At 41.2% G+C, this 23,703-nt stretch overlaps 1 protein-coding gene and 1 long non-coding RNA gene across 8 annotated transcripts in view; one reads left to right on the forward strand and one right to left on the reverse strand.

Annotated features, from left to right (window-relative positions):
• Nucleotides 1-23,703, reverse strand: part of PKP4 (plakophilin 4) — a 194,922-nt gene that overhangs the window by 56,114 nt on the left and 115,105 nt on the right. For 6 of the 7 annotated variants that reach the window (XM_075609323.1, XM_075609322.1, XM_075609327.1 and 3 more), the window contains one exon: nucleotides 9,739-9,773. In XM_075609323.1, coding sequence (XP_075465438.1) covers nucleotides 9,739-9,773 — 35 coding nt within the window. Of the gene's footprint in view, nucleotides 1-9,738; nucleotides 9,774-12,686; nucleotides 12,812-23,703 lie in introns of all 7 variants that reach the window. The other variant, XM_075609324.1, reaches the window with a different exon arrangement.
• On the forward strand, nucleotides 1,332-15,518 carry LOC142499655 (uncharacterized). Its single transcript, XR_012802708.1, has 3 exons — nucleotides 1,332-1,460; nucleotides 2,620-2,807; nucleotides 13,355-15,518. It is a non-coding gene; the product is annotated as an uncharacterized LOC142499655 (long non-coding RNA).

Genomic DNA, 23,703 nt, shown 5'->3' on the forward strand with positions numbered 1-23,703 from the left:
AGAGACAGTCAGAGAGAGAAACAGAGAGATTCACACATGGAATTATTTCAATAGTTGTAAGCCCTGCTAGACTTTTGGATCAGTTAAGCCGTGTTATGGCTGGAATAAAAACATGTTCAGTTTAGTAGGAGATGGACCACCATTCAGCATATATTTTGTTGCTGTGATTCAGTTTTATATCTTGTCTCATCCTAGTTGGAGCCATCATCCTCGAAGCCGAGTACTTAACTGACTATCCTCATGTCCATGCCCAACAAAGCAGCCAACCAAGTTAGACCTTACAACAAAAAAAGAATACAGCAAAACATTTTCATTCTCTATGTACGGTTGCTTTTTAATGCTTGCAACATATAGCAGGGTAAAGTCAGAGATCCTTTGAGTGCTATACAGCAGGGGTGCGCCAACTTATCTTCATGCGCCCCCCCTTTCTCATCTCCGGCTCGCGCCCCTCCCCCCACGCACATGATCCCGCGGCATCATTTGACGCCAGTTGCCATGGAGACGCGTCGTCGGAATAAAGGTAAGTAAAACCAGTTACAGAGGCCTCATGCGATCCCCGGCATTTATTTTAAATGCCTTCGGGGAAGCGCGGGGCCACTTACACAAGTGCTTCCCCCTCCAGACAATCTAGCGCCCCCCTGGGGGGCGCACCCTCCCACTTTGCGCACCGCTTTATACAGACATGGATTTTAAGTGTAAAATTTGATTAGCCCAATTTTAATTTTCAACAAAAGTAAAATCAAAACAGAAGGATAAATAAAAAGCATCTCTAGTGGGAAAGTGGTCATCTCTAAACTACACAATTACTCAAATTGCAGTGTACAATGTTATATTAAAATTTACAGAATGAAAGGCAGCCAATTATATATATTAAAAAAACAAAAAAACATTGAATAGGGATTTGAGGATGAGGAACAGAAGGAGAAATAATTTGCATGTTTCACAGCTTTTTTTTATTTTTAATTAAGTGTGGTCAATGAATGCTTTAAAGCATGTGTGGGGCAAATCTATTATAAACATCACTCCATTTCTGACTGGTGAATTGTCACTAAAATGATCGTAAATGGGAAATAAGCAAGCTGTGGAGGCTCAAAAACCTCATCGCTGCTCCACCAACTCTGCAGGATCATTTCTTTAAATGAACTCATTCCATGGGATGCCAACAACCCATTCAGATGATTTAATTGTAGGTCTGCTGCTGAATGGCTTGAAGTACTATGCAAATATTTTGGGCTCCGTGAATGCATCATATCTGCTGATACAGCTCTGATGACTGTGTAGAATCACCTTATGGAGAGATCAGAATGCCACTAATCCCCACATTCCAGACTGCTGAGCCTTGTTGACATGCTATAAAAATCGCAAAGCACTTCACAGTGCAGAAAATTGTTTCAAAGCAGCCCCTTCAAACTGATGGATGCAGATAATTGTACAAAGTCAAGGACATGACTATGAAGCAGGTGATATTTAGGTCTTCTAGTTACAGCAGCTGGAAGAACATTCTTAGGCTATGGCCCCAGTGCCTGCGCTGCGGGCAGCCGAGTTCCCAGGTCTGCAGTGAGCTGCAGGGGAAAAGACAGGGGGAGTGGGGGGCGTGATTGGGGGGGGGTGTGTGGCCATATCACCCGGCAGGTTCACCCTCATTGGCTAAACCGGCGAGGGGGGGGGGGGGGGGTCGGCACGTTGCCTAGCGCTCAGTCGCTAGAGCTGATCGCAATTTTCATGTATGCCTGATAAACTCGCAGCGGGCCCGGCCCCATTGAGGGGCGGCTCTTGAACCCGCAGCCAGTGGGGACCGAGTCTTACTCCTTTTTTAGGCTATTTTATTTATAAAATGTTTTACCAGGAAGTAATACATTGAGAGATACCTCTCGTTTTCAAGTATGTCCTGGGCATATAGTTAAGATGACAAATAATACATACATAGTTACATAAGTGAACATGGTATACATTATATACAAGACATTGCATGCACAGTATTTAGTGCTAGCACCACTACTGTTGCATATAAGGATGATTTGGCCGGACGGATCTGACCATTTCCCCTACATACGGCAAATCCTACTTGAATGCAGAGGTCTCTGCAGTGTGCCAACCCAAAGAAATGCTTTTTATCAATGTATTGCTACCAACTGTTTACAGTTGAACCTTGTTTTTAACCATGCGTAGGTAAGGGAGACACCATGCATTGTAATGCAAACTCCTCCAGTGTTCAAGAGAACAATCCTTTGTGACAAAGCTGAAGTGACTCCATCAGTCAAGCAGAGGAAGTTATAGCTCAAACGTCAATCAAATAGCTTCATAACAAAACGCGTGCAATCACTTTGGGAAATGTGTGCGTAATGGCATAAATAGCAGCATAAATATAAATACCGATTAACATTTCTTTTAACATGTGCAGTGGAACAGATTTCTAGCACTTAGAAAGCAATTGAAATTTAGGCCTGACTGCCCTATAGAAGTAAATACACATTTTAACTGCACAGTACTACACATGGCATACCTGTTTGGCTTTTTTTTTAGATTACCGATGACTATTTTCCCTTTTTTACTTTATATGCCACCCATAGTTGACCCAGTGGCCCATATTTCCTAAGAGGTGCTATTTTTTTTTTTTAGTTCTGATGAAGTGGAGACAGGAGCAGCGAAACACTTTAAGTGGTTGGTGGTTGAGCTGACGTGTAGGTCCGAGGTCATCTTGCTGGAGTGCGCATCTCGTCATTGGTTCTGGATCTGACGTGACCGCACGCGGTGCAGTGAGCCAGACACAGAGGACCCCTGTATGCAGATCTTCCAGCAGCAAGCTCGTAATTCCACTATATATATATATCATTTTTTCTTTAGTACAATCCCTTGCTTTGTTTATTTAGGTCAGTAAATACATATCTCACGAAGGCATGTGCTTCCTTTTCCTATTCTGTTTGAGGTTTAAAGACCCCCCTTATGTGGCAGCAGCAGATTTGCCATTGGTTTCTCCTGGGATTAACCGTTCTGCAAGTACTGCTGAAAATCCGTTTGAGACTTATCACAGGTTTTAAAAGTGTTTCAGTCACTTTCTTTTGGACACTACAACTGCACATTTACTTGCCATTCACTTTTAAGGCTGTGTGTTGTGTGCTCATGTGTGTGTAGATATTCTCATATCTGCATATACAGTAAGTGTGGCATGCACGTGTGTGTTATACAAAATTGTTGATTTTGTGCACTGTCAATGTGATGGTCTTGATCATTTTTCCCTTACAGTATATCCTGTTTGGGATTTTGATTGGGTACGTGGGGTGGAGGAGTCTTATTCAAAGTGTCCCCCCAGTGTCATATATTTGGTTTCCTACTTATTTTAGGTGCAGCTCATTCAAGTCTTATGGTTTGGCAACGTATAGTACACATGGGCCAATACACTCTACCTAAAGGAAGCATGTGGCATATATGCGGTTTAGAATAAGCAAAAGCGGTGCAATTACTTGATTTTACAAGTACCTGAAACAGGTAGCATGGAAATATTTGTAACATGCACTGTTTAAGACTATACAAATGTGAATTACACAGGGTCTCATTTATTCTCCAGGTTGTTCAAGTGTTTTAACTCTGCAGTAAGAATTCATGAAAACAGCCAATACATTAATACTTATTAATAATTATATTCTAGACCAGTGTATTAAAAAAAAAAATGTACCATAAAAGGTTGTTAAAGGCGTATTATTTACTCAGAACGTAAAATTAGCCTGCTGTAATATTCCGTATAACCCCACATTTCTACTGCGATCCCACAAATGTGACAACCTACAACAATCTTATCTTGATGGTTCTTACAGATGAGAGCAGTGGTAACCAATGACAATTTTAGGTCATGTTGTGCTAACCAGATTTGGCTGCTTTCAGCTCTAATGTCTCCAAGAAGGACAAGCTCAGCAGTTCCATGTAATGCAGCATGTTTATTTTCAGGGAGGTGGGGAAATCGTACCTCCAAGTCATGCAGCATACACTATAATACTGTCTAAAGGGAAAAATCTGACCCTCTCAAATAAAAACAAAACAGCTGCACTTCTATTATACTATCTTAATATCAGCGGTTCCCATCCTTATTTTGTGGCATTACAACAATATAGCCGTTTTACCCCCAACTATTTACACGTCAGTTATCTGTACCAATACCTATAACGGCACATATGTCAAAGGGATACAAGTAGCAGCCTCCCCCAAAAACAAAAAGGTGTTAAAACAAACTGTTTATTTTATTAATTACAAACAGTAATGAAACAAAATCAGTTTAAAAAGACCCTCCACCCCATCCATAGAAGAATGGTGGGATAGAGTGGAATTTATTAGTAGAATGGAGAAGCTGACCGTGCCCCCTTAAATTTCAAACACCAAAATATGGGCTCCCTAATATTCATAAGTATAATGGAGAGTCCTAATGACAGATTACAGAAGTCGGTTTTTGGGCCATAATGCCAGGGTCCTTCATACACCGAACAAGGATAAGTTTGAAGTTAGGTGAATAAGATTATACTAGAATTATATGATGCTAGTAAATCTATAAGTACCCCTGTAAATTGTAAAATGTATCAAACTCCTTTAAATGCCGACCTCTCTTGACTGCTTTTTTTAATTGTTTTTCTTCTTTTACCTTTACATGGAATCTCTGTATTGTTACGTTGGGAGAACTGCAATCTTATGTACAGGTGATCTCACAACCAGAATTGATTGTTGTGTCTACAATGTTTGATGTGTTGTGTTGTGTTATATTGTATAAAGCAGGAATTTTCAATAACATTTGAATACAAACGCCCCCTCCTAGTACTTTCCATCTTTTTATTACTTCAGTTGCATCAGTTGTTACCATACCAGCCTTTGTAATTTTTATGTGTGGATGGCAGTAGCCATTTTAATTTCCCTCCAACTTTTACGTACGTCTGGAATGCATTTGCGTAATTTTAAAAAAAAAGGGGGGGGGGGTATTGCGGCGAAAGGACTCCGCAGTAGTGTGAAAAAACAAACAAAAAACACGTTTTTCTTTTTCAATGGCGGGGAGAAGGGATTGCCGATTTAAACCAGAATTCTTTGTTCAAGAGATATGAACAGTTGAAATATTAGGTGTCTGGACATCAAAAATGGATTTGTCACCAGAGTCTGAGGTTACAATGAGATTAAGAAAACAATGATTAACAAAATAGTTTTTTTTTTTTTTTAAATTTTTTAAACCAAAAAGTACAAGACATGCCCAGGAGGGCAACGTACTAGAATTGGGAGTTAAACTCATAAGCTTATAGAGGTGGGGGGTAGGGGGAGAGATAGCTGTTTAAAGTGATGCTCTGTATAGCTACATATGAAGCCAGACTTACTGCCCGTGGCGTTAAAGATAAACAAGCGAAAGTCTGCAGCGGTGGGAGTCTGCTGCGAACGCACTGCACGCGGGGGGGGGGGGGGGGGATGGGGGGCGCATCATTCTGAATCCGCTTTAATCCTCTGGTGCAGAGAGAGGCTACATCTGTATATGTGATCACACTTATTTTCAGGCCAGAGGAGAAGTGTCCCTGGGCTTAAGAGAATGAGATGTAAAGAGCTTGAAGTTAATGTATCCTTCTCCCACAAGTCTGAGGTAATATGCATTATTAACCTGCACAACTGCAAACTGTCTCACATATAAAGTCTCATCAACTTAAATGGTACAAACAAACGCAATGCAGGCATTTAAGAAAAACAAGGTTGCTCCCTGTGTGGCCCCCAGGCTGGTGTATGCATATTTTCATATCCCAAACAGATTTTTCCATCATGAAGTGTCTACAAAAGGCTGTTGGGAGAATACTAAATTCGTTTAAGTATGAATATCATAAAAATGAGAAACCTCCGATGGCAAAGTGAACAGTACATCATTTGATAAGGAGGTTACACTTCAGGGTTAAAGAAACAGTTGATCAGTTCTGACTTAACCCCTTCGGGGCTCTCTTTGGAATGCAGAGTCACAAGCTCCTCCAAAATGAAGTAAATAAGAATACTAACTGTTATGGCGAGATGAAGAATGCCTTATTATTAGAGGGGCAGTTTAAACTACTCAGGGGAATATATATATATATATATATATATTTTTTTTTAATGTATTTATTTATTTTTGTAATGTCAAAAAAAAAATATATAAACTAAAAAAAACCAACGTATTTTATCTTCTCTGTAATGCAGGGGTTCTCAACTGCAGTCCTCCAGATCCCCCAACTGGTCAGGTTTTCAGTATCTCTTTGCTTCAGTACAGGTAGCTCAGTGGAAGACCTGAACTGTTGGGGCATCTTGAGGACTGAAGTGGAGAACCCCTGCTGTAATGTATGCAGTCTCTGTCCCGTCAATGCATCGAAACCCTGAAAAGACACCTCTGAGGATCCTGAGGGCCGTCTGCCAGGTTTCAGTGTTCCCGTCGTCATTGATTACCAGGACGACCATTATAGAGTTTATATTCATTTTTTTAACTAATGAAAAGCAGCAAGTAGATTGAACTGCCCCTTCAAATCACACTCTTTGCAAACACCCCCTTCTGCATTACCAAATGGTCCCTGACAGACAGAGCCCTAAATGACAGCACAGGAGGGGAATGTTGGACAGCAGAGATGCAGAACACTGAACATGGCAGCACACAGAGAGAAACCATGGTCATTTAACCTGGCCCTTTTTTATATTCAAAACCATACAATTACCACATGGGGACATTCAGACTGCAGTTTCCTTTGTTGGGGGCTGCTTTTAAACAATGGATTTCTGAGACACTCTTTGGCATCCATTCATTTTAATAATTATATTACAAATATTAAATTAATCTATGAATTAAGTAGAAATAGCAACGTTAGTCCAGTTATGTTAATGCGGAGTAAAGGAGTGCTTCAGTATCAGCTGATACCAAATGTAATTTGGACTAACAATTGATATTATAAGTCAAGAGCTCTCTTCCACAGGTCAGCAATGGTTGACTGAGCAGACACAACGTGTTCAAGAAATTATCAAAAAGAATTCCCTATGTTTGCACTGATCCACAAAAAAGGGCACGAAAATGCTCAATGAGCTGATGGTGTGTAGTTTTTCACTTCTGAACTGAATTGCTCTCTGCGTGATACTTATTCCGGTCTCATATATAAATATAACAGGATACCTACAGGGTTCATTTATACCTACTCTGTCCGTTTATGAGTTATTTGAGATACATTTAAATTTATTTACTTTGTCTATCCATGTTCACTACATATGGATTTCATCTCCATGCATCCTACCCCACCACTGGGGATTTTTACATCGCCTATTTACACTGTATATGTGTGTGTATATATGTATATATGTATATATATATATATATATGTATATATGTATATATGTATATATATATATATATATATATATATATATATATATATATATATATATATATATATATGTGTATATATATATATGTGTATATATATATATATGTGCAGTGGTTGACAAATCACCAAAAAATCTACTCGCCACACAAAAAAATCTACTCGCCACCTAGTACCAAACGTGTGTTGCTTGGGCCAATATTTACTCGCCCGGGGGTTAAATCCACTCGCCCGGGGCGAGCAAATGTATAGGTTTGTCGAACACTGTATATGTGTGTGTATATATATATATATACTAGCTGAGAGACCCGGCGTTGCCCGGGATGTAATTTTGGGGGGGCGGACGACAGGGTTGGGCTTCCCCTGGGTGACTGACTGAATGGGTGGGTGACTGACTGAATGGGTGGGTGACTGACTGAATGGGTGGGTGACTGACTGAATGGGTGGGTGACTGACTGAATGGGTGGGTGACTGAATGGGTGGGTGACTGACTGAATGGGTGGGTGACTGACTGAATGGGTGGGTGACTGACTGAATGGGTGGGTGACTGACTGAATGGGTGGGTGACTGACTGAATGGGTGGGTGACTGACTGAATGGGTGGGTGACTGACTGAATGGGTGGGTGACTGACTGAATGGGTGGGTGACTGACTGAATGGGTGGGTGACTGACTGAATGGGTGGGTGGGTGACTGACTGAGTGGGTGGGTGACTGACTGAGTGGGTGACTGAGTGAGTGGGTGACTGAGTGAGTGGGTGACTGAGTGAGTGGGTGAAAGTGGGTGACTGGGTGAAAGTGGGTGACTGGGTGAAAGTAGGTGACTGGGTGAAAGTAGGTGACTGGGTGAAAGTGGGTGACTGGGTGAAAGTGACTGGGTGACTGGGTGGGTGTGTGGGTGACTGGGTGACAGTGCGTGGGTGGGAGACGGTGGGTGACTTACCTTGACCCCGTGGCATCTGGCTGGGGCAGGAGGTGAGTTCAGGAAGCTGGCGGAGGGGGGGCAAGAGTGGCAGGAGGCCCGCGCCGCGCTTACCCTCCGTCTGCGAGTTGGTGCACGTGAGGAGGAGGCCCGCGCCGCGCTTCCCCTCCGTCCGGGAGCCAGCGCACGTGAGGGGGAGTGCAGGAGGCCCGGGCCGCGCCGCGCTTCCCCTCCGTTCCTCGTTGTGAGGAGGGAGGAGCCTGGAGTTTGCTGCTGAGCAGGAGGGCCGCGCTTCCCCTCTCCGGGAGCGGCGCACGGTGAGGGTGATGGTGCGGCTGGGGATGTTGCGGAGCGTGGGGATTTGGGTGAGGTGGGGAGGGGGGGAGAGAGTGAGGGGCACCGGGAGAGGAGGGGGGGGTGTGGAAGGTGAGCTGCGGTCCAACTGACGGGGGAGAGTGAGGCCAAGCAACAGAGTGTGTGCGTGTGCGTCGTTACTCCGCCTCAGGCCAATGAGAGGTGTGGGGGCGGGCGGCCCAAGGGACCAATGAGATTTCCCCTAGGGACACAGGAAGATGCAGACAGGCATACAGTGCTTTCACTAATATATAATAAGAGATATATATAAACACTTAGAATAGTTTATAATAATTAATACAGTTTTTATTATTTTTCATTTTATTCTGGTATCAGCTTTTTCAGGTTGAGATCTGACCTATATTTTTGATCTCTAACTCAGATATTAGATCATATAAACTTACCATCATTAGAAGACTATTGGTCAATTGTTATTACATTAATATTTGTGGATGAGTGCAAACATAGGGGATTCGCTTTGATAATTTCTTGATCACTTCGTGTCCATTGATTCCAATTCCCCATACACCCCATTGTTTGGCTACTCCATTTACTATAGTCTAATAAGGTTGAGCGGTTAGTTTACTTTATCTATCATTGACTGAGCCACCTGTGCTGAAGCAGGGATATTCTTAACACCCGACGTGCTGGTCGCCCTTGAGGACTGGAGTTTGCCACCCCATGTCTAGTATATAGCAGTGTACTAGTCATTAAGTGGTGGAGAGAAGCTATGTTCCATGCAAGCAACATCTCTGCTGCCTTTGTACTGGGGAGAAAAGAAGGACAGTGGGTTGCTAGGGCGGCCAGTGGCCACAGGTGAAACCCCCCTGTTGTCCACCAATGCAATAGCTATGCCACTACTACCTTTCTCATTGCTCTTCTATGCTTCACAGCGGTGGGGAACACCATTGATCAGGAGTGAATACAATGTTTCACTCAAATCAAATGTTTTACACCCACTCATGCCATTTCAGCCAGAGTAAGAGACAGCAACTTTCTATGTGCTACTGTTCAACAGAAAGGTGTACTGTACAGTATGTGAAGTTCTGAAGTCTTTTTTGTATTCTTTAAGCCACATAATATTAGAAAAAACATGTCTCCAGATATTCTGGATTAAAATTCTCTTACCTGCTGATCTCCAAGGAAATGACTTCTCAGTAGAGCTGCAACAGAAAAGAGAAAAGTCGTTCACGATTAACTTAAAACGTTCTTTAAAAAAAATGAAAACGACACAAAATAGGGATAAGTGATTGCTCACAATGCAAAATATTTTAGAATATAAGAAAATTAGAAAAACCCAGCACTATTGGATACGTAGTTAGCTTATTTTTGGAATGCTGTTAAACATTGAGAGTCTGAGATTCAAATGGAAAGGGTTTTCTTACCCATCTTCACTTAACATACAGTATCCTAAAGCTAGCCTCTTTATTGCAAAGTGAAAGGCTATTTGCGATGCAGCCCCACCCCACACAGAATGGGTTAATAACCACAATTTCTGGCGCTCCTCTTCAAATTTAAAACAGCAGCTAAAGAGAAAACGGTTTACACTTTGCTCACATCCAAAACGTAACAAGCTGCAAGTTGTAAATATACTAATCATTCTACAGCATTCCAGTCACTTAAGGTTACTTCCTCATGGAGATTAGAAATGAACCCAGCACACAATACATGGTGAAACCTGCCAAGTTCATTGTATGGCGTCAATTCTTCTAGTAGGGGATACCTTTGGTACGACAATGGTTACTATAGTGGTGTATTTCAAGGACAAGCACCGGGTTCAGCTAAGGACTATTACCCTTTTTGTTGAACGCTAGTTAAATTTAAAAGGACGTATTGATCTCATTGGTTCATTCTAGAGGATCTGCCTCCAACACTACATACATTCTAGCAAAGCACATGACAGTGGGGAGAGGGGGTGGAAACAAACCCCATTCCCTCAAAGTGTGCTAAAAAAAACTACAATGTACAGCAAGTTCCTATTATCTGAACTTCTGCTTGAGAGGAAAACAAAAGCAAAAGGGAAATAAGATTTATTGATTTTATTTCTGCTTCTGTTTTCTTCCTTACAGGGGGCACAGAGGAGAGGTGACCTCATTTTCTGATAAACGATTGCCTCTTGCATTCTTCAAGTGACAAAATTGCTTAGCTTTGCTCGATCCTTAATCCGAAAAGTGTGCAAGCTAATATCTCTGATCAGTATAAAAGAGCTGCTCCAGTTAACTGGTATAAAATGGGTTATGCTCTAGAGCACTGTTTGAATTGCCATTTATACAATTAGATAAGATTGGTATGAATACTTTCTATTTTCTATTTTAAAATAACAACGTTGGCTTAATCCGAAGATAAAGAAATAAATCTACATTAGAAATAATGGCGCTTCTACTCAATTGCTTGTCATGTAAAATCTAGTATCTGCAGCAGAAGGGTTATTAAACTTTCAGTAAACAGATTTTGGGAAAGAACAAAAAAAAGAAAATGCCAAACCAGAATATTATACTTTTGTTGGGGGCAAGAAACGGCATGCTATATTGGTAATGTCTGAGCATAGCTACACAATTTTACTATTTGAGCCAGCCACTAAGATGCATAAATGTATGAATTAATTAGCAAAACAGTCATTTACAACCATATTAAAAAAAGTAAAAGGAAATTTCGCACAGCAATTAAATGCTGAAGAATTAGTATTATTAAAAAAATTTCAGAATAGATTGGCCAAAATATTATATTTCAGAATACATATCCCTTCATTAGCAAAAAAAATATTACAGTACTTTTGTGACGTCTTCTATGCAGTTATTGTATTCACACTTCTGCTTTAAGTTGGCAGTAGTGCAATGAATGAAATCTTATGAACTGCACAGTGTACAGGCATACCCCGCATTAACATACGCAATGGGACCGGAGCATGTATGTAAAGCGAAAATGTACTTAAAGTGAAGCACTGCCTTTTCCCCACTTATTGATGCATGTACTGTACTGCAATCGTTATATCCGTGCATAACTGATGTAAATAACGCATTTGTAACAGGCTCTATAGTCTCCCTGCTTGCGCACAGCTTCGGTACAGGTAGGGAGCCGGTATTGCTGTTCAGGACGTGATGACAGGCGCATGCGTGAGCTGCTGTTTGCCTATTGGGCGATATGTACTTACTCGCGAGTGTACTTAAATTGAGTGTACTTAAAGCGGGGTATGCCTGTATTGTATTTTAAATTACAGCTGGAAATTGCTTGATAAAAATGGGAATCCAGTCATGTTTTTTTTTTTTTTTTCAAGCATTGCTATTTCCAGAACCTGTACTGATTTACTGGAAATTATGTCTAACTGGATATATTGATTTCCCAAAAATTAATTTGAATTATGACAAGTATTATTTAGTGCATACAATAACTTTATTTGTATATACCGTACTTCACCTAGAATATAACCAGCAGAAATGCCCTAAAACACCTTGCCTGCTAGAACAATATACTTTTGTTATCCAGGGAACAGTCACAAGTCAACTAAAGCAATGGCACTGCGAATAATTTATTCATTATTTTTACGCAACTAGAAACGGTATGAATGTGTTAAATTAGTACGTATAAGGGGGGGGAGTGAGGGAGAAGGAAAGCATTGCGGAATGCAGCTTAAAATAACTATTAAAGTAGGCAGCTATTGATTTTGGTATAGAGCAGGATGTAAAATAAATTATACGCCTTCAGTTTAATCGTAAAAATTGCAAGTTGCACCCCCCATTTACTTCCATAATAGTGTCTGTGTCCATGGGATTTTATTTGTAATGCAAGGGACTAAATTAAAGGTTATAATTACGGTTCAGTGACTCCTACTCCTGCATTTCTTACCACTATAACTCAACTCCCTTTGCCTGGAGTCCTGTTAGATGTTATACCACAAGATAACTGCATCCGATGAAGCATAAGGAGTTATAGATAACGTAGTAAGTGATGCACTGAAGTGTGAAACACCAAACCAAATATGCCATTACCTGAAAAATCCTAACACACTACATTACAACTTAAAAGTTTAAAGAAGCAATTTCCCTCACTCCAATTATTATTTTTTTGGGACAAATTACCTTCACAGGTTCAGTTTCTTGGAGGTGATGTAAAAACATTGCCTAACAGCATTATAAGTCAGCCCTTGCCACAGCAACTGATAAGGCTACAACATTGTTCCTTCACTTGGGTATGGCGCCCCTAACTGGTCCCAGACAAAATTACAAGAAAATGGTAGTGTTACTAAGTTCCTCCATTGGAAACATAAACCGACATTGCTTACCAGGTCCCGAAAGGACAACGGAAACATTTAAACAAAACCACATTATGGAGGGTTACAAAAAAAAGGCAACAATGCTTAACCGTACAAAGTACAGCAAAGAATACCCATGTGTGTGTCTACCCCAATCTGCTTAGATCAGCCCATTGTCACAACATACAGTGGTAAAGCTGCAGACAAGAAATCTGGGCAATGACATGAAAATGAGCACCTAAGGTGCCACCTTTAGCGCCCTGTCTACTTTCTTTAGATTTATTTTTTACGTAAAGCTTTTGCATGCTGTGTTAAACAGGTCATACAAACAAGTCTGGGTCAAGGAAGGTACAGAATCAGCGGGCTCACCCAGAGCGGTCCTGTTAGTTTCTTCCACTAGATATAAAACAGTGATTCAGAGCTACATGTTGTGTACTTGCACCACAGATAAAAAGGATATTGATGACAGTAATAATGTGTTTTTATTCATTGCAGGTGACAAAACATGTGGACAGTGGGGATAAACAGTCATCATTGGAGGACTCCAATAATAACTTCTGGATTTCTGTTGTTCAACAGTGAGCTTTAGACTATAAAGACTGTACTGCTCTGTACTACAGCACATCCAGGGAGGGATCTCAATCATGAATGCTGCTTAGACGCTGAAAGGAGTTAAATACTGTATGATGCCCTTTTACATAAATATATTTGCCAGACAAAACATCCAGGTGCAGATGGAGCTTTGTTTTTATAACTATTTTCTGTTTCTTCAAGTTACTTTTGCATATCCTAGTTCTAGTATTCGACAAAAAATCACTATGGATTGGCCGAAGGGACAAACAAAAACCAGAAGCGGACAATCAAATAAATAGTTTGTGAACAGGGAAAACAAGAAACAAGTTGAACACATCTGGTATACAACTCCAGAGTCTCGTAAAAAGGCAACTCAAAGCTATGTCCCTACAAGGCTCAGCAAACATGGCTAAGTGACAGCTGCTTCTTTCCTCAATGTCATTTGTGCCACCTAGCTTTATTACAATGTGATGGGGATAATCATGGAGTGACTCTAATTAAACAAATACAATATTAATGAGAGGGTTTGGTGGTGTAATAGAGTGAAGTGTCATAAAATCAAGCGGTTCGAAGTGAGGGTTCCACATAGCAGGGACTTGTTCCAGAATAAATATATTATTCCCTCGATAGAAAATGAACGCCAACACGGGGAACAACAAATTGGATGTGAAGAGTAAACTTTACAACGGTTAAAAATAACGTTTTTGGACCGGTCGTATAATAACAATAATAATAAAACCATTCAATTTAGTAGCACTATAACAAGTCACTCAACTTTTTTAAAAAGTTCCATATGGGAGTGATAAGAAAGTTGAATTAATTGAGAAGAGATTGTTTGTTTGAAGTAGAATTAATGTCTGATGTAGACATAACCGCATTTATTCTCTAGGTTCTTGGAAATGTAAAACAGTAGCAGCTTTGAACATACACATGGCCTGGGCTGATTTACGGTTACCAAACCTACAAAAATCATCTGTGTTCTCAACTAGTATTTCAGTTCCAGTGAATTTGAGCTGTGAGCAAAAGTATGGTTATAGTAAGATGGGCCGACTTCGCATTACATTCAGTGATTTTTTCCCCCCCTTTTGGCAAAAAATAAATAAATGCTGCATTATTTAATTGTACTGTGATTCCCTCTAGTTGTCAATTTATAACAAATCATGTTACAATCAGCTTTGTGGCTCACTAATTAACCTCATGCTGTTATCAATTGTAAGTACATAATATTTATATTATGTGACAGTTTCGCCATATTCTTTTCACACGTGCCTGTGCACACACCAGCAGCACCACACACACCAGCTCCCCCACCTGCACAGTGCCAAGGTTATAAAAAGGCCATCATATCATTTATTTATAGCCACACGAAGAAAATACCTTGTATTCTTGTAAGCTCATGTATAATACTGCTGTGAATATTTATTTTTATTGATCCAATTAAAGACACTACAACTTGTAAATAATCCAAATCCATTCCAGGACTTTTAAAGGTACCAAATAAACGCATTGTTGCAGTATAAAAGACAAACCCCATTCATGCAAGACACCAGTAAAGCTGTGTATTTCACAAACTGAATAGCCAGATTGAAGGGAAAACAAGCTGCTCTTTGGCAGACGGTATTTGTTTTCTCTGAGGCTATGGTGAAATACATTCTGCTTGGGGCAGATTGTAAGTTTGCAGGCGATGACTTTGCCATTATATGAAACACAAAGTGGGGAGCAAACTATTTTTCCTCCAAAAAGCAGACGTCGTTCCAAGCAAACTGCTAATTTGAAAGTAAAGGAACCATTTAGTGCTGACAATATGAAAGACGAACCATGCAGAGACCAATTTCTGAAGGGGTTTCTTGGTTTACACTTTGTATGCCTAGGTTGCATCATGCAAAACATGTCATACATATGATGGTGTGCAATGGAATAACATGCAATACATATGGTGTGTAACGAAAAACATACCTATGATGTATAGTTGAAAACAGTATATTTTACAATGAAGAATGTGAAAATATTGTATGTAATGTAAAGACAGTGTGCAAAAAATACAATAGATAATAAAGCATTTGCATGAAGCTAATCATTTGGACTTTTCAGACAACATACCATTGCTTTCTTTTTAAGTTAGAATTTGAGATACATTTGAATGGACCGACATGAGTTTGTCGTAAATGTTTCATGCGGTATCTGTCAAAGTTCACGTAAAACTTCAAATAAATGAGATTTGGTGGGTTTAGGTCCAGATTCCACGAGATGAATAAAGACTTTAAAGGTCTTCCTATGAGTGAGATACTCCAAACAGACCTAAAAAAAAAGCACAATGTTGTTGCCCACGCCTTTTCAGGACACCACAAGTCTCTCATTAGAAGCGAATCATTTCTTAATAGATTCATGTAATGTACAGCAAAAATAATGCCACTTGTGAGCACATTCACATCTCCGACAGGTCTGCAAACTTGCTTTTCGGATTATCACTTCACATACAATGCTTCCATGGCAGACAGGGATTCTGGGTAATGACATGCAAATGAGCACTCTCAGTGTGTCACCTTTTTCTTCTTGTTCATTTCAACATGGAGCCCTACAAGCTTATGCCTGCCGTGTTAGGCACGTTCTATAGTGCCGGGCGTGTGCTACACCGTGCGCGTGGATTTTTAGTTTCTATAGATGTTATATAGTTTCTATAGATGTGCCGCGCGCGCGCACGGCGGGGAGAGGGGAGCCGACAGACAGCGGCGAAGATGAAGAAATTCATCTTTTCGCGCCGCTGCCTGCGCTCAAATGGATGTATATGTGTGTATGTGTGTATGTATGCGTGTGTGTGGGGGTAAATAAAAGCACACAAAAAAAAAAAATATTAAACTTCTTTTTAATTTAAAAAAATCTTACTTACACTCCCACAACATATACACACGCATACACACTTACCTGCAGCTCCCGGCTCTATATACACGGAAAGCACGCGGCACGTGCACGCGCGTTCGCATAGGAACGCGCGGCCGCACGCTGTATAGAACGGCCCATACTCAGCTTTTGCAGCATAGCCTGGGTTAAAGAAGTGCATGGCCACTAAACCTACTCACAGACAGCTGTTAATAGATTAGTGGAAATAAATTATTTTGTTTAGGGCAGCACAAATACGCACCAACGCACATTTCTGCAGTTTCTCACAGAAAAAAGGAAGTACAACATTATGTGGATTCCCCTTTACATGTCAACTTTTAACTTCTCTTGGACCAGAGTGTCATGGGAGAGGTGGTTTGGCCCGGTATTAAAGGGGTTACACCTTATTTGGCCACCCCCTGCTCTCACTTGGGAAGCGAGGGGTTAACTGGACTGTGCTCCAGTAATGTATTTTTACATTGCTTCAGCATCCAACTGTATATTATCCTGACAAACTGTATTGTTTCTGTTCCAGTGTTTGCACCAACACCTACACTAGGATTGATGCAAGAGGGAAAGGGTTAAGGTTAACTTAGTGTTTATAGCCCTTTGTCCCATTTTCCAGCCTTTTCAGGCTCCAGTTTGCAGCCTCCCATAGGTCGCCATTGCAGCTCCATTCATTCCAATGGCAGATCTGGCGGTTTTGGACCTGTTTCCAGCGAAGACCAGCAGGTGGCGTCCGAGAGGAGGAGCGGCGGTTTCCAATTGTAAGTCAATGGAGCCATTGACTTCAATGGGGATTCCTCGACGCCGACCTCCAGGAATAGGTTGGCAGCCATCCAAACCGCAGACCGCAAGAGCGGAAACATTTTCTAAACGAGAGCTTTGATCACTGTTAGTTCAAGTTCAACGACAAATGGCATGGGAAACTTAGGTTCTAGGGGACCCCGAAATAAAATTCTTGCTGCCCCTAGGAGCCCCCACACACGACCCCCATCGGGTCCGGGAATGAGGGACCCCCGTAAAGGGTCGCGCTCATGAAGAGGGTCGCGCCATTAACTTCAATGGCGGAGCGGAGGTCCCATTGAATCTAATGGCGGCGCTCGTGCATGCATTTCCTATGGCGGCGCTGGCCATTGATTCCAATGGGAGAAAACTGCGTGCCGTGAAAACGGCTAAGTCCGAAACAGTAAAAAGTGTGAGTCCATATCTCCGGTTCTGCGAGGACCAGAGGGCTGGGAGTTGGGTCGCATGTAGCCACAGTTCCGGCATAAATGCATGACCATTTCCAGCCCTCTCCGAACAACCAGACGGAGTATGGACAAATGTAAAGATTGGTGATTTTCCCATAGCCGTCAATGGCGGCATTTCCCCATTGAAAGGCTATGGCGGAGAAGTCCCATAGACGGCAATGGCGGAGTTCCTCCATTGAACGCCTATGGCGGCGGAGCCTGTTGATTTCAATGGAGAAAGAGTGAAAAGCAGAGATTCATTTTTAAAGGGAAGAATCCTGTATTTAAAAAGTGTTTTAACCTGCATTGGTGTATCTCCGGTTCTGGGGGTCGCAGGGGGCTGAAACTTGGCCACTATGTAGAACCCCCTCCGGCATGAGGGATTGGCAAGTATCGGCCCACTGGGCCCAACAGAACCGATTATTTTGATATGTGTAGATATTAAACTATGAATTGTATTTTGGGTCTGGTATGAAAACTCAGAGCCCATCTGCTATATTAATGTTCCCGGATGGCTGACAAATGACCGAACATAAAACTCCTGATCAAAGACTCCCCCACCCTGCTTATGCATGCAAGCACAACAAAGGGCAGGACATGGGGACTTGAAATTAAGTGTGGTAATTCACACCTTGGACAAAGGCATCCTGGGCCAAGCTAGACTTGAAGACGCCAGGCTAGTGGGAGGGGGACTGAGAAAATAAGCCCCCTGTTTAGAATATTACCCACCCAGTGGGCAGGTATTATGGTGCCCCTCAGGTGAGGTGGCAAGAAGAGATGGGATGCAGGTAATTGTTCTCCAATGGCCTGCACTCAATAATGAGGTATAGCCTGGGGATTGCATATAAACCAGTGTCCAGCCTATCCTCAGTTGTTAGTCGTGTTATTCGTGTTAGTCGTGTATCTTCGTGATTGCTGATGAATTGCTAATTCTGTTAACTGATTACTTCCTCATCCCCATTCCAACCCTAAGTGTATATTTTGCCTGTTATTTGTATATCTTGTGTGTTCACCTTCATTAAGGAATAAATTATATTTTATCATATCTAAGCCGTGTTCAATTCAATCCAGTTATATTTTTGGTGTGTATATTATAACCTTGTCATAAGTTACCGTGACACTGAGTTATTTGGAAAACTAACAGTTGTATTTTGATTGTATTGGTATTACATTTTTAGCTTATCGGGATTTTTCATACCTAACAATTTCACTTCTTTTGACTCGTACAACAGTTTCCTTCTACTTGCCAATGATTCGTCCTTGAGTCATTAAATCCGGATATTACCTTGCATTGTCTGTACCATCCCACAGAGAATGAATACAGTTATTAATAAAACGCCGTCTGTCAGACTGGTTCCTGGGTTGTGGACATGTAGCGTGTGCACGATTATAGCAACACTAAGCCACCGTTCTCTGTAACCCCACAAAGAGACGAGGCCGTCTGCCTTTGCGCTTACTCTGCAAAATGTTAATGCGAGTGTAGATGGAAACACTTTTAAGGGCAATGTCAAATATGTGACATTTTAAAACAAGGTTTCATTTTTATGCTGTTTGCATTTAAGAAATAATGCTGAAGTGTCCACATGCAACCAACGTGTTTTCTCGCGGAAGGTTGAACATGTTCAGTTTTTTAAACTGGAAATAAATGCTAATATTTCAACAACTAACTAATCCGGGATGAAATGAAAGCAGATGGTGTGGCACTGCCCATCTTGCACGCAGTCGTGTTTAGACTGGTTACATTTTATTGCCTGGTTTATAATTACATTTGTAAATTTGGGCCTGACTAAGCATTTATCAAGAATATAAAACAAGCCAAGACTAATAGATGTAAATTCAACAATACACATTAGTTTGGCACTAACCAATATACACACTAACTGATCCCATGTTAAAATGCTACTCTACAAAGAAACCAAAACACTTGTACGGCTGCGTCCATAACGTGAGCGACGGTGTGCGCGGTGCGAACAAAGTGCTGTAGCGCTATATGGCCGGCCATAGTGTGAGTGGTGGTGCGAACAAAGTGCAGCAGCGCTATATGGCCGGCCATTGTGAGCGCGAGCAGCAGAATTTTAAGCCGACAGAAAAATTTGATTTTGTCACGCGACAGTCGGGTCATGTGAGTAGTTCAGCCAACGAGGGCAAACCAGCCTCGTGACACATCCCTGTTGCGAGTGATCTCAGTTCGCAGATCACTCTGGCGTGCACGCACTTACTATATCCGAGGCCTAAGGCAGGTGTACTGAATTACACACCTCTCCTTATTTAATGTCCCATTGCCTCTCCTCGGTTATCATGTTTGCCATCCCACACCCATTATTTTACTGTACAGAAGGGCGAACTAAACTACTTCTACTGTAATAGCTGCCGCTCCTTTTCTTATTGTCGTAGCATGAATGGCTCAACCTCTTGACTCCTTAGGAATGTTGTATCCCTATTGCAGGGATGGCCAACTCCAGTCCTCAAGGGCCACCAACAGGACAGGTTTTAAGGATATCCACGCTTCAGCACAGGTGGCTCAATTAATCTGTGCTGAAGCGGGGATATCCTTCAAACCTGACCTGCTGGTGGCCCTTGAAGACTGGAGATAGCCACCCCTTCACTATTGTTTCCTGCTACATACATCCTGTAAAGTCCTGGGTGCACTGTCCGTAGAGAGAGAAATACGTAATGCGAGTATTCGGATTTGAATAGTCTATTTTAATTTAGTCCCATTATTTTGTAGTGTAAGGAGATCACTTATAAAGTCTCCACATTTATTACCAAGTAGTCTTCTGTCCCAAGGCAACGTTCACTCAATGAAGGGAACTTTCAGCTTCAAAAGGTGTCGTACAGCAGTCAATTTCTTTTTTTTTGTTTCAAATGGTTTTATTAGGCAGTAATACAACAATAATTCGTCATACACACTGTACAGCCTAATACAAGAACATTTTTTACATTTTGGGGAAAAAAGATTGACAACCTTGATTGTCGTACAGGGGGGGCCTTCAGAGAGAGAAGGCAAGAGAGGAGAGGACCTGGAGGGGGGAGGAAGGAGGGGAGGGTAGCAACTGGGGAGAGGGTACCCTCCCTGGGTGCCGGGTTCTTGGTTTTATCAGTTTTTATGCTTAGACTCGGGGTGTCATGATACTCCTTGTCTGGGTATACGATTTCCCTTTCTAGTGTATGTGTGGGTTGCCTTCATCTTATAAAAAGTAACCAGGGCTCCCATATTCTGTAAAATGTAAATAGGTTTTGACTAAGGAGAGCCGTCAATTTCTCCGAAGCATCACCTCGTTGATCCTCTTTTTAATAGTTCTTTTGGAGGAGGTGGTTAGTTTCTTCCAGGAGGCCGCTATCTCACATCTAGCCGCTGTTAGAATAAAGAAGATTAATTTCCTAACTGGGTGGTCAATTTCGTTCATTGGCCTGGCCAGTAGGAAGGTCAGTGGATCAATAGGTAACTCCAGGTCGGTGACCTCTTTTATCAAATTTTGGACCTTGGTCCAGTATTTCACAATTTCTGGACATGTCCACAAGATATGGGCCATGTCCCCTCTATGCCCACGGCCTCTCCAGCAAAGATCAGATGCCAGAGGGTAAATTTGATTTAATCGCACAGGAGTAAGGTACCAGTGATATAGGATTTTATATATGTTCTCCTTTGTTGTGGTGCATAGGGAAGTTCCTGAGGCTGCTTCCCAATTCTCTCTCTCTCTAGTAATATTCAGGTCTGCTGCCCACTTGAGCATGTAGTCATGGTTTGGAGGGTCCACTGATTTCTCTAATTCAGCGTAGATTTCTGAAATTAGACCCTTTTGATGAGTGTTGACTTTACACAAATGCTCAAACTTGGTGAGAGAAGGGAATTCTGGATGTGGGCATGTTTTTTGGATGAAATGTCGGATTTGAAGATATTTAAATGTGTCTAATTCTCTAATATCGTATTTAGCCCATATATCTTGGTAGCTCAGGTGCTTCCCAAAGCTTAAGAGATCCGCAATTGCCCCAATTCCCCTCATCTTTAATTGACCGAACAGTTTGGATCCACATCCCGGAGGAAATTTTGGGTTGTTGAATATAGGCGCAAGTTGTGAGCTGGGTGAAGATAGCCCAAATCTAGTCTTACATTTCGACCAGACCTCCCAAGTGTGTATCGCCGAGCAGAGAAGGCATTCTGGCATAATGTGACTATTTTGATCCAGCAGCACTGGGCTGGGTCTGTGTTCCACATTACTGCTTGTTTTAATTGGGCAGCAAGGTAATATTTATATTTATCTGGGACACCCATGCACCCCCTTGTTCTTGGTGCCAACAGGACCGATCTTGCGACTCTGGGTCTCTTGCCCTGCCAAATGAAATTAAACAGCCTCTTTTGAATGTTTTTCAGTTCAGTGCCAGGGACATGGACCGCAAGTGTTTGAAAAAAATATAATAATCTGGGGAGTATATTCATCTTAATTGATGTCATTCTTCCGAACCATGAAATCTGGTAACCTTCCCACTGATCCAGATCTTTTTTGATTTTTTCCCAGAGAGCTGGGTAGTTATCATGATCTAAAGCCCGATAGTGCCTTGATACATTTACTCCCAAATATTTAATGCATGAAGAACACCATCTACAGCTAAAATTCAATTTGAGTAGTTTCACTTCTAGGTCTGGGAGGCTAAGATTTAGGGCTTCAGATTTTTCGCTGTTTATTTTGTAGCCTGATATTTTGCCAAAGTCCATCAGTTCCTTTTGAAGGTTAGGAAGGGAAGTTTGGGGTTTGGTCAAAGTTAGAATGATATCATCAGCGAATAAGGAAATTTTATAATTTGTTTTCCCAATAATGATACCCTGTATGTTCGTATTATTTCGTATTTTGGTCGCTAGTGGTTCAATCGTGAGAGCGAAGAGAAGGGGTGACAGGGGGCAACCCTGCCTTGTGCCATTTTTAATTTGGAACCTCTCAGAATTTCCACCTGGGAGTCTGACTCTGGCGGACGGATTCTGATAGAGTACCCGAACTCCTTCCAAAAATGAGTCCTTAAAGCCGAATTTTTTCAAGGTATTATCCAAGAAATTTCTTAGTAAATATGACCCAGAATCTACCGTTCACATAAAAAAAAAAAACGAAAAAAAAAAAAAAAAAAAACTATATATATAAAAAAAATAAATCTATGGAAAACACAAGGACTTGTACAAGATGAGAATAATATATATATTTTTTAAATGGAGATGAAAAGCAATGAGTGCTTTGAATTCTACTCAACCATCAGATGACAAATACCGCTAAATGTGTTCTGTTAGAGATAGTGCGGTAGATCATTACAAAAATATGTACTTTATGGATCATTCCCGGCTCATAAGAGAGCTCTAAAACCTCCTAAAGAAATAAAGCTGAAAGAATGGCACGAGGACTTCGAAAATAAAATAATAATGTGCTTAATGTTAATCTGCTTTTTAACTCTAAATATTAAAACCTTATTTCAAGATTTACATTATACAGGGAATATGTGGATAATAAAAACAGTATGTTACACTGAAAGGTTTAACTTACAGTAATACTGTTCATGTACATTGCTTATTAAACTAATGAGCAGCTTACACAGTCCCACCATGGATGAAAGAAATGCCATGAGATCAGGCGAAAGGGACAACAAGACTATTTGTGGCTTGGAAAATGAAGTGTCAAAGCGTGACCTAGCTTTCTTCCAATATAATTATTGGGGACATTTGTATTTTCGCAGACTAAGGATGATATTAGGACAGGGAATAGACACCACACTTGTTAGAGTACCTGTTAGCATAGCATCTGATAGTGTTCTCACAGGGGAAAGGGGATTTAAAGAAGAAGAGCGCTTAAAGCTGCAGTTCAGTCAATATCCTGCATGTGTGGTTTTTGTAATAAATCAGTTCTGTAGTAAGAAAAAATACTTTTAGCATTTTCTGTTTTAAAAAAAACAACTTTGAAAGACCAATTTTCTTGTATTCTATTTTAACAGCCATTTGCTAAGGCACTGCCCCTTCATGTCCTGTCACAAGCTCTGGCACACTCCTTTGTCAGCCCTGCCCTCCCTCTAGCACATGTCAGTGCAGGAGTGCTCATGAATATTCATGAGCTTCCACTGACAGACAAGCAGAATATAAACAGATCCCTTCACTAATTATGTCACCAAATTTCGACCTATCAATAC

Source organism: Ascaphus truei, chromosome 7 (assembly GCF_040206685.1).
Source record: "Ascaphus truei isolate aAscTru1 chromosome 7, aAscTru1.hap1, whole genome shotgun sequence".
Lineage (NCBI taxonomy): Eukaryota > Metazoa > Chordata > Amphibia > Anura > Ascaphidae > Ascaphus > Ascaphus truei.